This window comes from Phyllopteryx taeniolatus, chromosome 8, assembly GCF_024500385.1.
Source record: "Phyllopteryx taeniolatus isolate TA_2022b chromosome 8, UOR_Ptae_1.2, whole genome shotgun sequence".
Taxonomy (NCBI): domain Eukaryota; kingdom Metazoa; phylum Chordata; class Actinopteri; order Syngnathiformes; family Syngnathidae; genus Phyllopteryx; species Phyllopteryx taeniolatus.
The window spans coordinates 5,475,047-5,491,121 of record NC_084509.1 but is presented as its reverse complement, the minus strand read 5'-3'; the positions used below and the strand labels follow the sequence as shown (position 1 = coordinate 5,491,121).

Sequence of the window (16,075 nt, the reverse complement as noted above, 5' to 3'; positions counted from 1 at the left end):
CACAGTTATTTATTTATGGCAAGACATAGCGTATTTTGGTTCATATTCATGCCGCAGCTGACATGTTGGCCTCTGACTACTGTTCTTTAGGACTTCACTGTAATGTACACTTTACTACTGTGTGGGGTTGCGATTGGCTGGCAACTATTCCAGGGTGCACCCCACGTCTCCCAGTGTCAGCTGAGACAAGCTCCAGCTCACCCGTGACCCGAATAAGGAAAGCACAAATAGAAAATGGATGAATACCGTAGTGGTAACATGAAGTAAAAGAAAATTTGGAACAAAAATCAAACAATGAATCCTTACTGTTACTTTAATAGGTTTCATGAGAAGGTTCAAATGTATAAACAAAATTCAATCAATGAAAATGCAAAACAGCAATAATAATACCATGGGAACTTGAATTGGTAACCAATATGTGCATTTAAATATATCAACACACAAACCTGAAAGACGGCAAACAAGCTCAGAAAACAAGCATTATTTACATCAGAAAAATACTGCATTTTTCATATGAATCAATTGCAAATACATGTGTTGGATTCATATTCAAGCTGCAAAAAATGCTTGCAAGGCTGAACAAAAGCTTTTGAGGCAAAGTCAGTCACAGACAGTTAAAGACAGCAAAAGCCTGCAGGCTGAAAACGTCTGACACTTTAAATGTTGCTGTGTATCTTTGGCAAAGAGGCTGTAATTTATTTCTTTGGAGAATCTCTGACAGCTTAAAAGTTCCTAATGGCTTTTGAGGCAGAAAGAGGAGCCATCCTGACACCGCAAGAGAAGCAAAAGATCCTGGACAGCTGCAACATTAGCCATACAAACTATTTTACTAATCCAAATTTCAAACAGCAGTTAAAAATAATGTTGTATACAGATATCAAAAGGACCATATATCTTATAATTTACACATTTCTACAGTATTTGCAGGTACAATGTTAAACAAATATGAAGTATAAAGCTTCCTAGAAGAACTCAAATGACAAGTTTGAAAGTAACTTTAAAATGTACTGTATTTGCTTCCCTCTGCAACCAACAAGGCACTGTAATATTAGTTATGATTTTTTGGGCAGTGAAATAATGCTACATATAGCACAGTAAGGCAAATGCTAACATTTTGGCACATGCATCATGTGAGGCAGCTCGGCGGATCAATATCAGTGACAAATCATTTAATTCTGTAATAAATATCACTGTGTTGTGACTAAGGCTTCATTGGCCTACTTGAGATAGGACATACACTGCATTTGTAGCAAAACTACCATTGCAATCATTTTCTTAGTGTAAATTAAATTTCTTATTGGTGAAGAAATTGATTTACTTTTTACATCATCTTTACTCATGACGTACAGTACCTTCTGATCTCCACCCAAACGTCAATGTAGACTGAGCAGACGCAGCTTCAAAGGAGCACAACAAACGAATGCATAACTCACAAATTGTACTGCAGTTGCTACGTTTTAGGTTCATTTCGGTCTCTGGCCTGCCCTCCTCAGCACTTTTCCTCAAAACTACATGAACTGCAAGTTGGTATTTACACTCGGCCATTATTTGTACACTTGTGTTTTTTACTCTCATTTTCCATGAGTTGAAGTAGTATAGTGTCACTGTCCAATAAAAATCATGAATCTCCAAATTTGGAGTTTCACATTTTTTTGAATCCAAAACAAAAATCTTTTTGTTCTTTTTTTAGCTAAAATTATTAGGTTGGCAGTGGCAGATTCCCTCGACTTGAACTGTGCGCTTTCTAACCAGTGAATCTTTCTCCTTTTAGGACCCTGTACTTCAAGCTCCTATATGCTTCTTACCATGACTTTGCACCCTTTTTTTACTACACCAACTTGTTTGGAGAACAGAAAATACAGTGGAACCTCTGAAGTTGTGAGGCTGAAACTGGTAAACGAGTACTACAGTATATCTGCGCAAGAAAATCATGAAGCACTTGAGTATATCTTCTGAGACATCAGTTCGGTGCGCCTCCAAAGGCTTTGTTCCACAGGATTTGCTTTTTCTTTGGCTTTTCTGAGATGTCACCGCAGAGGGACCGGGTGAAAAGAGAAAGAATTGGATCAAGTTTGTCCTTTGTTTTCGTAAATGGAATTTGACATCTTTCTTGAAATGGGAGTGAAAACAAAATTGTTTAGTTAATATATATATTGAGTGTATTTTCACCCCTGAAAATATGTGTAGCTCCTCTGATAGCAAACCACCTATGTGTAAAGTGATCATGAGGCACTATTTGTTTGCAGGCTTTGGGGCAGGGGATCAGTCTTTGGTTGTGTTCTTGTTGCTTAGCTCTCTGCATGAGTCTCTGAGGGTATTAGGAGAGGAATCGCCTGCTCTGCGCCCTCCGTCCCCCTTGCTGCACTCTGACGTTGTGGGGTGGGCGTCGGCACGGAGCTTAGTACGTCGGGATCCAGCTGAGGCGCAGTTTCTTCTGCGTGAGCCGGCGTGGCGTTTCCCTCCATCTTTCTCAGCTGCTCCTCTTCTTCCTGCTTCAGCCGCCGCTCCTCAGCTTCTATTTCCTCAGTAGTGGGAATTGAGTTCTTCTTGGGTCTGCCCTTAGGCTTGGTAGGTGCCTCCTGACCTCCTTTGAGCACCTACAAATACACACATAATCTCTGTCGACCGTTCTTGAAATAAATGGCCTCAGTAGTCAAAGGCAGCGAATGCTATATAGTCATTAAGAGAAGACATACATGACTGCTGGATGCCCCTTTTGCACTCATTTATCTTCAGAGTTAACAATCTCACTTGTTGACCTGACCCTCTTTGACAAAGTGTTTGCTCACTTTTGTCATTACCATCACTCACTCCTTCGACCCTGCCCCCACAGGTGCTTCCTAATTACTTCAAGCTGTCCGCTTAACAGATGAAAAAATATGGAAAAGTTGAATGCCAAAAAGGCCGTACAATTTGGAAACTGACCAAAATGTATTGAAACAAAATACTGTATGCCTCTGAAGTTACAGTACTAGGCCGCATATCACCTGTAATTATTATTATAATTGTTTTTAATTTAGGTTATTATTTACCTGATTGGTAATATTTTAACACGGTATAAGTACATTTTATGCTTGTTTTCTATTTTGTATGCCACCTGAAACAAATTAGAAAACTGAGTTATAAATTGAATTCGACTTGGTCAGTCGGTTGTTTGGTGGATGCAGATCTGTCCCATATTGTTTCATTACCAACAGCAGTTAACTTATTCTTAAATTTGATGGTTATTACGGTTTAATTGTCGCATTAAAAAGGAATATATCATTAATAAATGTTTTATAATGGAGACACTTATTTACATTATTTCCATCCATCCATTCATTTTCCGTACCGCTTATCCTCACTAGGGTGTGCTGGCACCTATCCCACCTGCCTCTAGGAGAGAGGCAGGCTACACCCTAAACTGGTTGCCAGCCAATCGCAGTACATTATTTCCAATGGGAAAATTTGATTCAAACTGTACTTCGACCAGAGTTCTACAGTAGTAGCATATATAATATTGTATCACTTACCATCTTCTTCCACTTCATGCGCCTGTTTTGGTACCATGTCTTCACCTGAAGCTGTGTGAGGCCAAGGGACTGTGCCAAGTCTAACCTGAAATAAAATCAAATGTATCACAAGTGCTGCTTAAAAAAAACCCACAAAACAAACAAACAGTAATGCTATGTTTTGAATGACACTGTTAAGAGAGGTATTCACTTAACAAGAAACATTGTTTCAGCTTTGTTTTGCAGTTCATTAGAGTACCTAATGAAGTGAATGCATTGACTTTATTGCTACATCCAATAGTGCAACTGCTTTCAAACAGAGTGCCTTCCGGTATCAAAGACGGCAAGTTAGAAGCTTCTCACACCTGCACTGTTTGAAACATCTGCACCAATATCAGTAATCTCAGTGGCAGCTTGGAGAAAAAGTGGATGCAACCACCACATGTGCATGCTCCATGACTAACAAGGCTACTAGCTCTCGTGTAATCTGATAGGCTTTCATTTAAGAAAGGGAGAAATGCTTATCTGAAAATTAGATTTAGTCTTCTTCTACTCTTTTCAAAGTCTGTTGGAAGAAGGAAATCGTAACAATTGTGTGTGTGTTATTTTTATACTGTGTTCAAGTCGAGACAAAAAAACATAAAACAAACTAAGATGAATCTGTAAGATGAATCACCTCATTTACTGAAGGCTCTTTGTTTAGTGGAAACAATTGAGCCTATTTATTTGCTAACTACTTCCTTTCAGGCTATGAGTAACTGTTTAGTCTTGGGTGTAACATCCATCCTTTTTCTGAGCTGCTTATCCTCACAAGGGTCGTGGGAGTGCCGGAGCCTATCCCAGCTATCATCGGGCAGGAGGCGGGGTACACCCTGAACTGGTTGCCAGCCAATCGCAGGGCACACATAAACAAACAACCATTCACACTCACATTCACACCTAAGGGCAATTTAGAGTCTTCAATTAACCTACCATGCATGTTTTTGGGATGTGGGAGGAAACCGGAGTGCCCGGAGAAAAGCCACGAAGGCACGGGGAGATCATGCAAACTCCACACAGGCGAGGCCGAGGATTATCTATTACCTATTATCCTTGACTTCTGATTATAAAACTACTCATTCCTCAATTTGTTGTGTATATGTAATAATATGATGAGGCGATTAAACATTCATATGGTTTCACAGTCATAACAGCCAACTGAGGGAAACAGTAACTACCGTATTTTTCGGACTATAAGTCGCAGTTTTTTTTTCATAGTTTGGCCGGGGGTGCGATTTATATTCCGGAGCGACTTATTAACACATTATTATATCATTTCACGTGTTATTTTCACACTGACAACCGCAAGAGGGCGCTCTAGGCTTGTGTATCTGTACCTGCAACTGACAATGAGTCTGATGAAAGCGACGTAGGAGAGGGAGCGGCGCATCGTCTACCTGCGCGAGTTGGCGAAGTTGTTTAGAAGTGAGACCGAGGATGAAGAATTCATTGGATTTAGTGATTTGAAGTGACACTGATGGTTTGGTAAACTTGTTAGCATGTTCTTTATGCTATAGTTATCTGAATAACTGTTAATATGTTACGTTAACATACCAGGCACGTTCTCAGTTCGTTTGCATCATGTAATGTTAGCTGAATGTGTTACTTTAGCATACCGTTCACCTATTCAGCCTCTATTCTATTTATATTTTAAATTGCCTTTCAAGAATAAATGTCTGTTCTTGGTGTTGGATTTTATCAAATAAATTTCCCGCCAAAAATGTGACTTATATATGTTTTTTCCTTCTTTATTATCCATTTTTTGGCTAGTGCGACTTTTACTCTGGACTTATAGTCCAGAAAATACGGTACAATGTGGCCCATGACAAAAAGAAGTTTGACACCCAGAATCAACTTCACAAGCAGCTCTTGCTTTTTCTTTGGCTGTTTTTGCGGGTATGGTAAAGAGGGAAGCAATGATGATGACCACTGAGGCAAAAATGGAATGTATCGCGATGTTGGAAGGTAGTATGCGCATCTCAGTCTTGGCTGCTCAGTACAATATGGCTAAGTCAGCTACAGTATAGAGTATGTGTATGTAATGAGAACAAGAAAGGTTAAGTATAAAATTTATTGTTGGAATGTTTTGATATATTGGAGCATAATACACCCCTCATGAGGGTTTTAAGATTTTGCAGTTAGTTAATCTTCATAACAGTGCTGGAATGCAATATTATTGTCAAGACCAAATTGTGGTCCAGCCATGCGTATACAAAAGGGGGTTTTGATCACTGAGCTGTTATGCCGTTGGCGATGTGATTTAAGAGGAGACAGGGTGACTTTTCCAGCACCTCTGGCCAAGTTAAAATGAGATATTTAATATTACAGTGAGGTATTTCCCAACCATTTAGATTAGATACATCTCACTTTCAGTTATAATAGATTTACTCGTGTCAAAATCAGTGCTCAAGCATGCATGTATGCAGGAATGTAAAGTAGTGCTTTTATAACATATCTATCTATCCATCAATCTAATATTAAAATATTGTCCGACTGTACATCAAGGCCTAAAAATGGTATTAAAAACATCGTGGAGCTACAGATAAAAAAAAGTGGCGTAGTTTACCCCATTTTATTTTATGAAGCCAAGTGTGTATTATATACACCTGCCCGTATTTGACGTAATTCGCTTTAATACATTTGCTTGCGTTGGCCTAAGTCCCCTTTTTTCATGAATACGGCTGTGTTTCTTTTTTCCTCCTTCTTCTTCTTTATTTTACCATTAAAGAGCTCGGGGGTGAAAACATTACTCTTGTCTGAACTAGAATGCTGAGGTAATACTCTGGCTTGGCCAAAATTCACATTACACGAGACATTACCCACGGGACAAATAAAAAATTACGACGTTAGCTTAACCACCGCTTGATAATTGCATTTGCGGCTTTGTGAAGTGAAGTTGTGTGTACGTGCATGTTGTACTTTGGAAATGTACTCTATGCCAGATATGCAGGTTATCAAAATGTCACACTTAAGTAATGCTCATATGCCAGGGGAAACACTCTTCCATCAGGTTAAAGAGCAAAGTCACTTGTATATATATATTTTTCTTAGCTGTATGGGTTGCATTTTGATAATTACTGGTTAAAGCATTAGCACCTGCACATGTATTACAATTCTGCTTTTGCATAGATACTAACTAATGCTCAGTTTGGATTGGCACCACCAGAGAGACAATAAGGTCGCTATATTTAGGGAAAGGAACCATATTTCACTGATGGTGTATTGTTCCACCAATTCCAACCTGCAATTGTCTTGGGACCAGTCCCTGGTTTACCCCCCCCCCCCCCCCCCCTCCCCTCCCCGCTACACACACACACACGCATACACACACACACACACACACTCACTCACAAAATCCCATACCTCGCACCCAGAGTCAAGTGGGATAGGCTCCAGATCACCCAAGACCCTAATGAGGACAAGTGTTATAGAAAATGGACGTGATCAGGCCTTCTCATATGGCCGAGATGGCATTCAGTCAGGCAGCCCATTCAATGTGTATGAGAGGCTAACATGCACAAGCTAAGCGGCAGTCGCGTGGTAGGCGCGCCCTAATAGAAATATATTTGGGTACCTGTCTCCACGCCAACACTCAGGCTTAGGGAGTAACAGAACACGTGTAAGGTGCTACGTAATTGGGATACATAAAAGAGGTAACTGTCTTTCGCTGCAATTGCATATAAAAACACAGCATCAGACACAGGTAGCAAGCTTTAGTAAAAACAGGGATTATTTCGCAAGACTACAATTTGAATGTGGTAAAAGCCTGTTGTTGATTTGAGGCATATATAGGCTGCTTTCAAGATAGTGAGCAGCCCTTATTGTGGATAAGTTGTCACAATATTGTTCAGTGGGCCACCCTAAAGCCACTCGCATGGTTTTACACACAATATTGGGAGAAAACCAAGTGATCATTACCACAAGTTGGGCCACTGGAGATAACATTAGCTTTTAAATTATGTTGATGAGAAAAGCCGGCGTGGGGGCATAATGACATTCGGAACTGACCATGTTGGGCTTTCCAAAAGTGGCCACTTTAAAAGTTGCGTGGGGAAAAGGAGTGAGTGGCAACTGTTTGGAACTTATTCAGTGAATGAGTTATTCATCTTAAATAATATTTAATATAGAAAAGTGTGAGTAGTCAAAGTTATCTGGACTGCTACAGGGTAGCTAGCTGTGAGCTAGCGTGTTTGTGCGCGTGGGCATATGTGTGTGTGTGTATCGTGGGTGTTAGCTTCCTGCAAAGGAAAGCGTAATTTCTACTAATTTATTTATTTATGTATTTTTTAATTTCCCTCGTTATAACACACACTGGGTCATGGGAATAGGTTTCAAAAACACCGTTATGAAGCTAGGCAGCACGGTGGTATAGCAGTTTGGGATCCATGACGGGGCTCATGTTTTCTTGGATTTGACTTTTTATTTTCATTTATGTCAAAATAAAAATGGCATTTTATTTCAGTTTGTGTTTTTGTTGTTATGAATGGAAAGAACGTTTTGCTTTGAATATTTCAGTATTACCACATATGGCCTGACCGACCGACCTTGATAAATGGACCATTGGCTCATTGAAATTTTTTTTTACTGCCCATTAGGATTTGGATTTGAGTACCCCTGAACTGAAGTAACCTTAATTTGATCATTCTATTACACTGTTTGGTGCTTTATAGCAATTTGTATGTTTTCTAATGATGTGAAAGGTGCTAGAGAATAGCAATAGAGTGAACTCCGTGACACAACATGCAGGATAGCACTGAAGTGTCGATGCAACATAACCGAGCTTCAGTAATAGTCAATGTTCCCACAGAGCAGAGAGAATATATGCCTGTGAGTATTGTTGTGTACTCTGTATGTTTTGCTGTACGCTGTGTTTGAAAATAGTAATTGTTTGTAGTCATTTCTGTTAGCCCATCTATAGCTTTTTGCTTTGTATGTTAGCATTAAGATAGCAGACTTCTGTAAAATGAAATTATGGTTTGGTTTGGTTGAACAATTTGATGTTTAAATATATCATATTTAATTCTCTCTTTGTTTTATTTCATTTTTACATTCAAATTTATCTAAGAGTGACAGCTTGAAAAAAATCACACTTTGCTTTTATTTGGTGAACAGGCTCTAAGCAAAACTTTAAAAAGGGTGTTTTAATCCCTTTAAATGTACTTAAAGCAGGTGGGAAGGTAAAAACATTCAAATACATCTTTCCATGTCATATATATTTCACCTATTGCGGTGGGTGTGGATTTTACCCCTTGTAATAAACTAGGGTTCACCGTACAGTTATTCTTATAACTTCTTCTTATTAACTACACCGACCTGTCAGGTGTGGACAGGTACTTCTGCTTCTGGAACTTCTTCTCGAGTCCCATTAGCTGCAGCTCCGTGAAGATGGTGCGGCTGCGACGGGGCTTCTTCAGGCGGGGGGTGCCGCGCTCTGTCTCCGAGTCGCTGCTGATACTGAGGGGCGTTTGGCTGGGCGACGGCTCGGAGCCTCGGCCGTGCTGCGACGACAGCAGGGGGAGGTGGGGTGGCACTCCGCCCGGGGATGGAGGTGTGTGTGCGAGGTGGCCTGGGTGGTTGGGAGGCTGCCGTGTGATGACCGAGAGGAGTGGGTAGGCACGTAGTGAAGAGGAGCCTGCGACATAACATACACACAGACACCCACACACAAACACGCACACTATTTAAGTCACATATAACAATGTAATAAACACTGGAGCAAAAGATGAGAGCAGGGTCAATCACTGTAAGTTTTAAGGAAGCTCTTATCCTGTTATCGACCGTGTGTAATTGCACAATTATTAATTGCCCAGCATTTGCTGTGAAAAGTGTTTTACTCTTGGCCTCGTTCTTGTAAAGGGCACTGACCTCGATGACGCAGGCTTGTGTTTTACACCACTCCCCTTGACCCTTCACATGAATGATTATTTTGCAGATCACGTTAAATATGAACAGGTGACGGGATGATGTACATGCACACACTCAATCAGCTGTAATAAAACCTCAAAAAACAAGCCAAACACTGTCCGATGTATTAAACTGTAAATGTATTTTTTATTCTCTCTCTCCTGTGATCTCTCTCTTGTATGCAGTCATGCAAGTGAACACATATTCAAACTTGCCCTCTGTCAGAGCACACAGAAGGCGCAAGACGCCAGAATCAATAAAAAGTAACACTTGTCTGGAGCCGATCGGAGGGAAGCGAAGGGGTTGAGCAAGATTTTAATTGAATGGATGTGGTGGGTCAATGGAAGTTAATGTCACACAGTATCTGCTAGAAACAACAACGGCCTCAAAAATAACAAAATAACAGTGATCTTCCAAGCAAAATCTATTAATGGCAAAGTATTACTGACAAAATTAAATGTGTGTACACACACACACACACACACAGGCAGCACCGTGTAATTGTGGTCAACATGTCTGCCTCACAGTCAAGACGTTCGGGGTTCTCCCCCCTGCTGCCATGGTATTTGTGTATATGTGCCCTGCTATTGGCTGTTGACCAGTCGAGGGTGTACCCACTCTCTCTCCCAAAGTCAGCTGGGCTAAGCTCCAGCTCACCCGGGACCCTCTTGATGACAAGCGCCTGAGAAAATGGATGGATGGATGGATGGATTAAATTCACACATACACACAAGGTTGTATGTAATGTTGTGGCAGAAGAATATAAATCCCCCACTCATCCAATGTACCAGCAAAGTGTCATCGAATCTGACTTTTTATATACTGTATTAGCGTTCAAAAAAGTCAGATGACAAATAGGGGCACTTAGAGGAAGAACAAGCATGCCTAGTCTTGCAGTGTAGTAAGGCCTATAAAGATGCTTACATACACTGTATAATCTGCACAGACATACATTACAAGAAACGGAAAAGCATACAAGACAATGGAAGTTGTCATGGAGAGCATGTATGCTCCATACAAGCACATATATAGGCACACTTGCTTGCACACACACAAACACATACAGTACATACATACATAGACGCACACTTACAAAAACAAAGAGACAGTGCCTGCAGCTGACGATGACATCATGTTAAGGTGCTGAGGTCATACTAATCCTCCCTCATGAGATTGCTGCCGTTACAACAAGCCTAGACAAGATCTTTTTTTTTTTTTTTTCGTATTTGTGTGCACAGCTACTAGTTACATTTTAGCACAATGTGTTTCTCACAATAAATCACCTCTGTTGACACCTGTGATATCAGGTAATAACCATATGAGTTGTATTTCTACCTAAATGGTTGACTAGCACAAGGGAGATTTCATTTGTGTTGGGACAGAGGGGGGACGGGCAAAGAGAAGACGTCTTGTCAGCAAAGAGCTTGATGTTTGAGTGACAGACACACAAAGAAAGAGCAAAAGAGGAGAATGTTAGAGTCGCTGGTGACTTTCCACTGACAGCATGGCCGTCTCTCAGGAGCTCACATCTGACACGCTGTTGACAAGCGCCACGTCCTGTCAATAGGCTACAAATAAACTGTTTAAGGAACTGCAAAGAGCACAAGTGCAACAGATACGCTTGATAATCAAGGTCGCTATGTAAGAAATGCTTACGGTAACCATTACGGCTAAGAATAGATCAAGACGTTCAATTTCCTTTTTATTACAGACACTATGAACAACATTTCCTCCATTGAACACATACATACTTGTTAACTGACTGTTCTTACAACAATTTAGAAGGGAAGCATACAAAAAGTTAAGCAGTGTTACATTTGAACTTGACTATTTTCCAACAGTACACTTGAACTGCAAGTGTATGCATGTTAGACTGTGCCAAACAAGCATTAAGACTCATGAGTTTGCATCATATATATTATGATATATATATATATATATATATATATATATATATATATTCTAGTTATTCAAACAAACCACCCAGATTATTTTCATCCAATCTAAAAGTATGCACCTACAAATTTGTGAGTTCTTAGTGTTATTAGAAAAACTAAAATTTCTAAGGGGTGGGGGTAGGGGGAATAAAAATAAAAAATATCAGGGGTTTTTGGTGGGGATGAAAAAAATCTATTTGTATATAATCAAACCACGTGTTTAAATCTGGAAAGCGGAGAGAGAAAAATATATATATATATTTACTAAGGATGAAATGAATATAGTGTACAATCTTCCGAAAAGCAAAGAAAATACATGTGTTATTGTTATTTTTGGGCATGGTTAAAAAAAACTTTTAAAAAATAGCCTTAAAAGCTTAATCTAGTTAGGTGGTTCAATTAAAAAAGTAAAACTCATATTATAGATGCAGGACACATGATTTTGTTTGTAATAAGGCGGCACGGTGGTCGACTGGTTAGAGCGTCAGCCTCACAGTTCTGAGGACCCGGGTTCAATCCCTGACCCGCCTGTGTGGAGTTTGCATGTTCTCCCCGTGCCTGCGTTGGTTTTCTCCTGGCACTCTGGTTTCCTCCCACATCCCAAAAACATGTATTAATTGGTGACTCTAAATTGCCCGTAGGTGTGACTGAGTGCGAACGGTTGTTTGTTTGTATGTGCCCTGCGATTGGCTGGCACCCAGTTCAGGGTGTACCCCGCCTCCTGCCCGATGACAGCTGGGATAGGCTCCAGCACGCCCGCGACCCTTGTGAGGAGAAGCGGCTCAGAAAATGAATGGATGGATGTTTGTAATAAATACTGTATGTATAATTTTAAATTAATTTAGATTATAGCTGACAGCAAACAAAAAACCCAAATTCAGAGAGATATACCTGTATAAAATTATTAAATCCTATTAGGATTTTAACGAATAAATCCTTGTGAGAACAGGCTTGTATGTATATATATATGCATATTTATATTTTATCTGTATACAGTACCATCAATACTTGTTACTTTATTTATTTATTTACTTTTGGCATTTATGCTAATACATAGTTTATTTACATGTTTATGGTATTGTTCAGTGCAATTTCTGCTTGAATTCAAATATTTTCTAAAAGAATTTGTGGAAACTACTCTTATGGATGCCAGAAGTCATGCTCAACAAAAAGAATTCAAATGTGGCATTAAAAAGTGAATATGACAATATGCCACGGAGCTTTTACTGTACTCCAAGAATGTTTCACAAAATTTATTAATTGAATTAATTAATTTTGATTCAGCTTCGGGACACGAAAGAAAAAGTCGTTCCTAGAAATGCACTTGATTGAATTAACTTTTTATTTGACAAAGCCAAATCTAAGTGAAAACAAAAAGCACACTGTTGTTAATTAAATGCCTTTAAAACACAAATAATTGTGTCTCAGATGAATGAATAGCTCTTGTGCTACGCTACTTGGTTATTTGTGTAAAAATCTTTACTGAAAAGTGTGTGTGCGTGTGTGTGTGTGTGTGTGTGTGTGTGTGTGTGTGTGTGTGTGTGCGTGTGTGTGTACTTGCCTGCATGTGTTAACATGGTCATAACCAAGCCTAACAAGGCAGCATTTTGCTTAATGGCAGGCTTTATTGTTTAACACAGAGTTGGGGTTTAAAATGGGATGAAATCTCTTTTGCTCTTCTGGATTTCACTTTAAGCCTATACAGAAACTCTCACACACACGCACACACACACACATGAACGCATGCACAAACAAACTTTTCTTGTTTTGATTGGATTTTTCACCATGATGTCAATTGAGATTAGGCCACAGTGGCTGTTAATCTCGCTCAACTAAAAGCCCTGCCCCAAGTCTCCCATATGAAATATTGCATGCTGTCATTATGTTGTTTGCTTCTTAGAATGCATTACCTGATCTATGTTAAAATATAGAAAGTGGACTGAGGAAGTAGCAAGGGAAATGATAAGCAACCCACAAGCAACAATTGGTTATCAGCGCCTTACGGCCACGTTCTTTCGACACCTGTGTCGTTTAGCGGCATCTGCTGGTAGTCAGAGGTCATGACATCCATCAAGTCCTCAAATTCAGTGCAAACTTTCACTGCTGAGGCCCACATTGCGCTGACAGCTTCTATATCAAGCCCTTAAGGCAATAGATGTTGGGGAATATAGTGTGTCTCACACCCCCGCAGATCCAAATAAGTGGGCACCGTGTCCCAATGCCCTGAAGCGGGTTACTCTAGCCATCGAAGCGGTGTGGTGCCACCCATAGTGCCCTCTCGCATACACCATAAAGCAGGGATGAGGGGATCACTCCTCCTATTTTTGTATTCCCCCATCACCACCAACACTGTCATCATTAAATTGCATTGGTTATTATTGCAGACTTTAGAGCAATTATCTTTAATAGTTAGTTGAGCAGGCAGTAGCCGTTGACTACATGCATGCTACTGAGAATCCCCTCTAAATGAATTGACATATCTATGTATTGATATATGTATCTATATAGCGATATAGCTATGTAGCTATATAGTTATGTATCTAAGTCTATATAACTATATATCTAAATGCATTTTGATCTATCTAAATGTATTTCTATCTATCTATCTATCTATCTGTCATTTGTTGAAGTAGGAAAATGGACAACATTCAAATTGAACAAATTTGTAACATTGAATACGGTATTGAGATGATTTTTCAGTTTGCCTTTTTGTAGCTATTTTAAAGAGTTTGGGGTAATGTCTCCACATTTTTAGCAAGAAAGGTTGCAAAAAATTTTAATTAGTATATTATGTAATGTAATGGCAATTTCCTAAATCTGTTCGAGGCTTAATTAAAACGGAAAATGTCTTTTTCTTTTTTAAATGGCTTAAAAATCGTTTCTTAGTTACATACTCTAAGCCAGTGATTTTTAACCAGTGTGCCATGAGCGCTCTTCAGGTGTGCCGTGGGAAATTAGACAATTTTACGTAATTGCTCAAAATATAATTTTTCCAAGAAATAATGTATCTTTGTTCATCTACTTGTGAGTTTGAGGCATAGTGACAGACAGACCAAATGCATGCTCTTCTACTAGACGGCAGGAGGTACACACATTAATGAATGTATCCAGTTTTTGAGACATTTATGTTTATTGGTGTGCCGTTTGATTTTTCAATTGGAAAATATGTGCCTTAGCTCCATAAAGGTTGGAAATCACTCCTCTAAGATATCATTCCGTAATATAAATTGACATGACTTACACATTGTCGTCGATCATCAGACAGGGATCACGTAACTGCCGTGATTTTAAAACTAAAGTAAAGTCACTTTATACAAAAAAGGTTTGGTCTCATCGGAAAAGACAAATTATATAGATTAAAATGATAATTGGGTTCAATTGACGAAATAGAAGCAATAATTAGCCCAAAGGCACAATGAGGAGCTAAAAATGTTTAATTTCAACCGGTTTACATTAGCCAAATGTATGTATTAAACACGTCACCTCTTGTATACATCATAGTTTTTGTCTAGATAACATTAAAATGCATTCAATATTAAATTTGCCTCGTGCGTGAAAGTGAGCCAAGCGCCCTTTACGCGCTTAACCCGCAATTCCGTCAACTCTTTGAAGTTCACCATGAATGAATCGGGTGCGTTCAAATGAGTGATTTTTTTTTTCTTTTCTTTTCTCCTTACCCGAACAAGAGTGAAGAGGCTTCGGTCGGACGATGAGCGACGGGCACACGGAGCAGAGGGAAAACTTCTCAAAATAATCACAAGCCTCCTTGGAGAGGATCTCGTCGATCATGAAGGTCTTGTAGCGCCGCCTGGCAGCCTTCAGCTGGCCGGGGGAGGAGAGCCTCACCTCGGCTTGACAGTGCATGCTGGCTGGCTTCCTGGGTGGGAAGTGTCGAAACGAGGGCAAGAAGACTTTGAAGTGCGGAGCGGGAGAAGACCACTGTGCGCACTATGCTGCAACGCCACCTCAACTACTGCGCTCTCATTGTATGGCAAGAAGATTCGCTGGAGGCTGAGACGTGCACTAACTCACATCCACTTCTATATAAACCAACACATAGCTCTCTCTTCTCTCTCTCTGTCTCTCTCTCTCTCACTCTCTCTCACTCTTCTCCATCTGTTCCCGCCCTCCTCTGTATGATGGACTGTCCCGACTGAAACCAATCGCGGATCTCCATTCAATCGTTCCTTTTTTTTCTTTTCCTTTTTCTATTTTGTAAAATTGAAAATAATACATTCGTTTGGCGTGAATTCAGTTCCCCCCTCTGATTTAGTAGTTAAAATAATTGTACGAGGATTAATAGGCCCACTTCAATATACCGTAGGTATAACTGCACAATGTAATGATGCCAGGTATTGGGGGGGGGGGGGACTGGAGTCAAATGGTTTGACTCGAGTCGACTCAAATTGCCAGTTTTATGACTTGCGACTTGCTTGCCAGATACTTAAGACTTGACGTGTCTTTAGACTTGGTAACCAAGAGACGACTTGACTTTGACTTGAACTACATGACTTGACAAGTCATCTCGTTTAAAGTTAGAAATCTGTATTTTAATTCTGACAGTTTCCCTTTTTTTTTTTTTTTTTTTTGAAAGAAAGAAAGAAACGTGGGTGGGAGGGGGGATGGGTCGTTCAACTGGGCAAGAAAGTCTGCATTGTTGCGCAGTTGCCAGTGTGAAGTAGCCACCTGCATGAACAAAGATGG

The 16,075-nt window shown here is 39.8% G+C and overlaps 1 protein-coding gene across 1 annotated transcript; it reads right to left on the bottom strand.

Annotated features, from left to right (window-relative positions):
• Nucleotides 1-295: 295 nt before the first annotated feature.
• Nucleotides 296-15,456, bottom strand: barx2 (BARX homeobox 2). The gene is made up of 4 exons (XM_061782681.1): nucleotides 15,049-15,456; nucleotides 8,844-9,162; nucleotides 3,513-3,597; nucleotides 296-2,597 (listed from the first exon to the last, which is right to left on the bottom strand). The coding sequence occupies exons 1-4, from the start codon at nucleotides 15,233-15,235 to the stop codon at nucleotides 2,289-2,291; spliced, it is 900 nt and encodes a 299-aa protein (XP_061638665.1). The 5' UTR covers nucleotides 15,236-15,456; the 3' UTR covers nucleotides 296-2,288.
• Nucleotides 15,457-16,075: the final 619 nt, after the last annotated feature.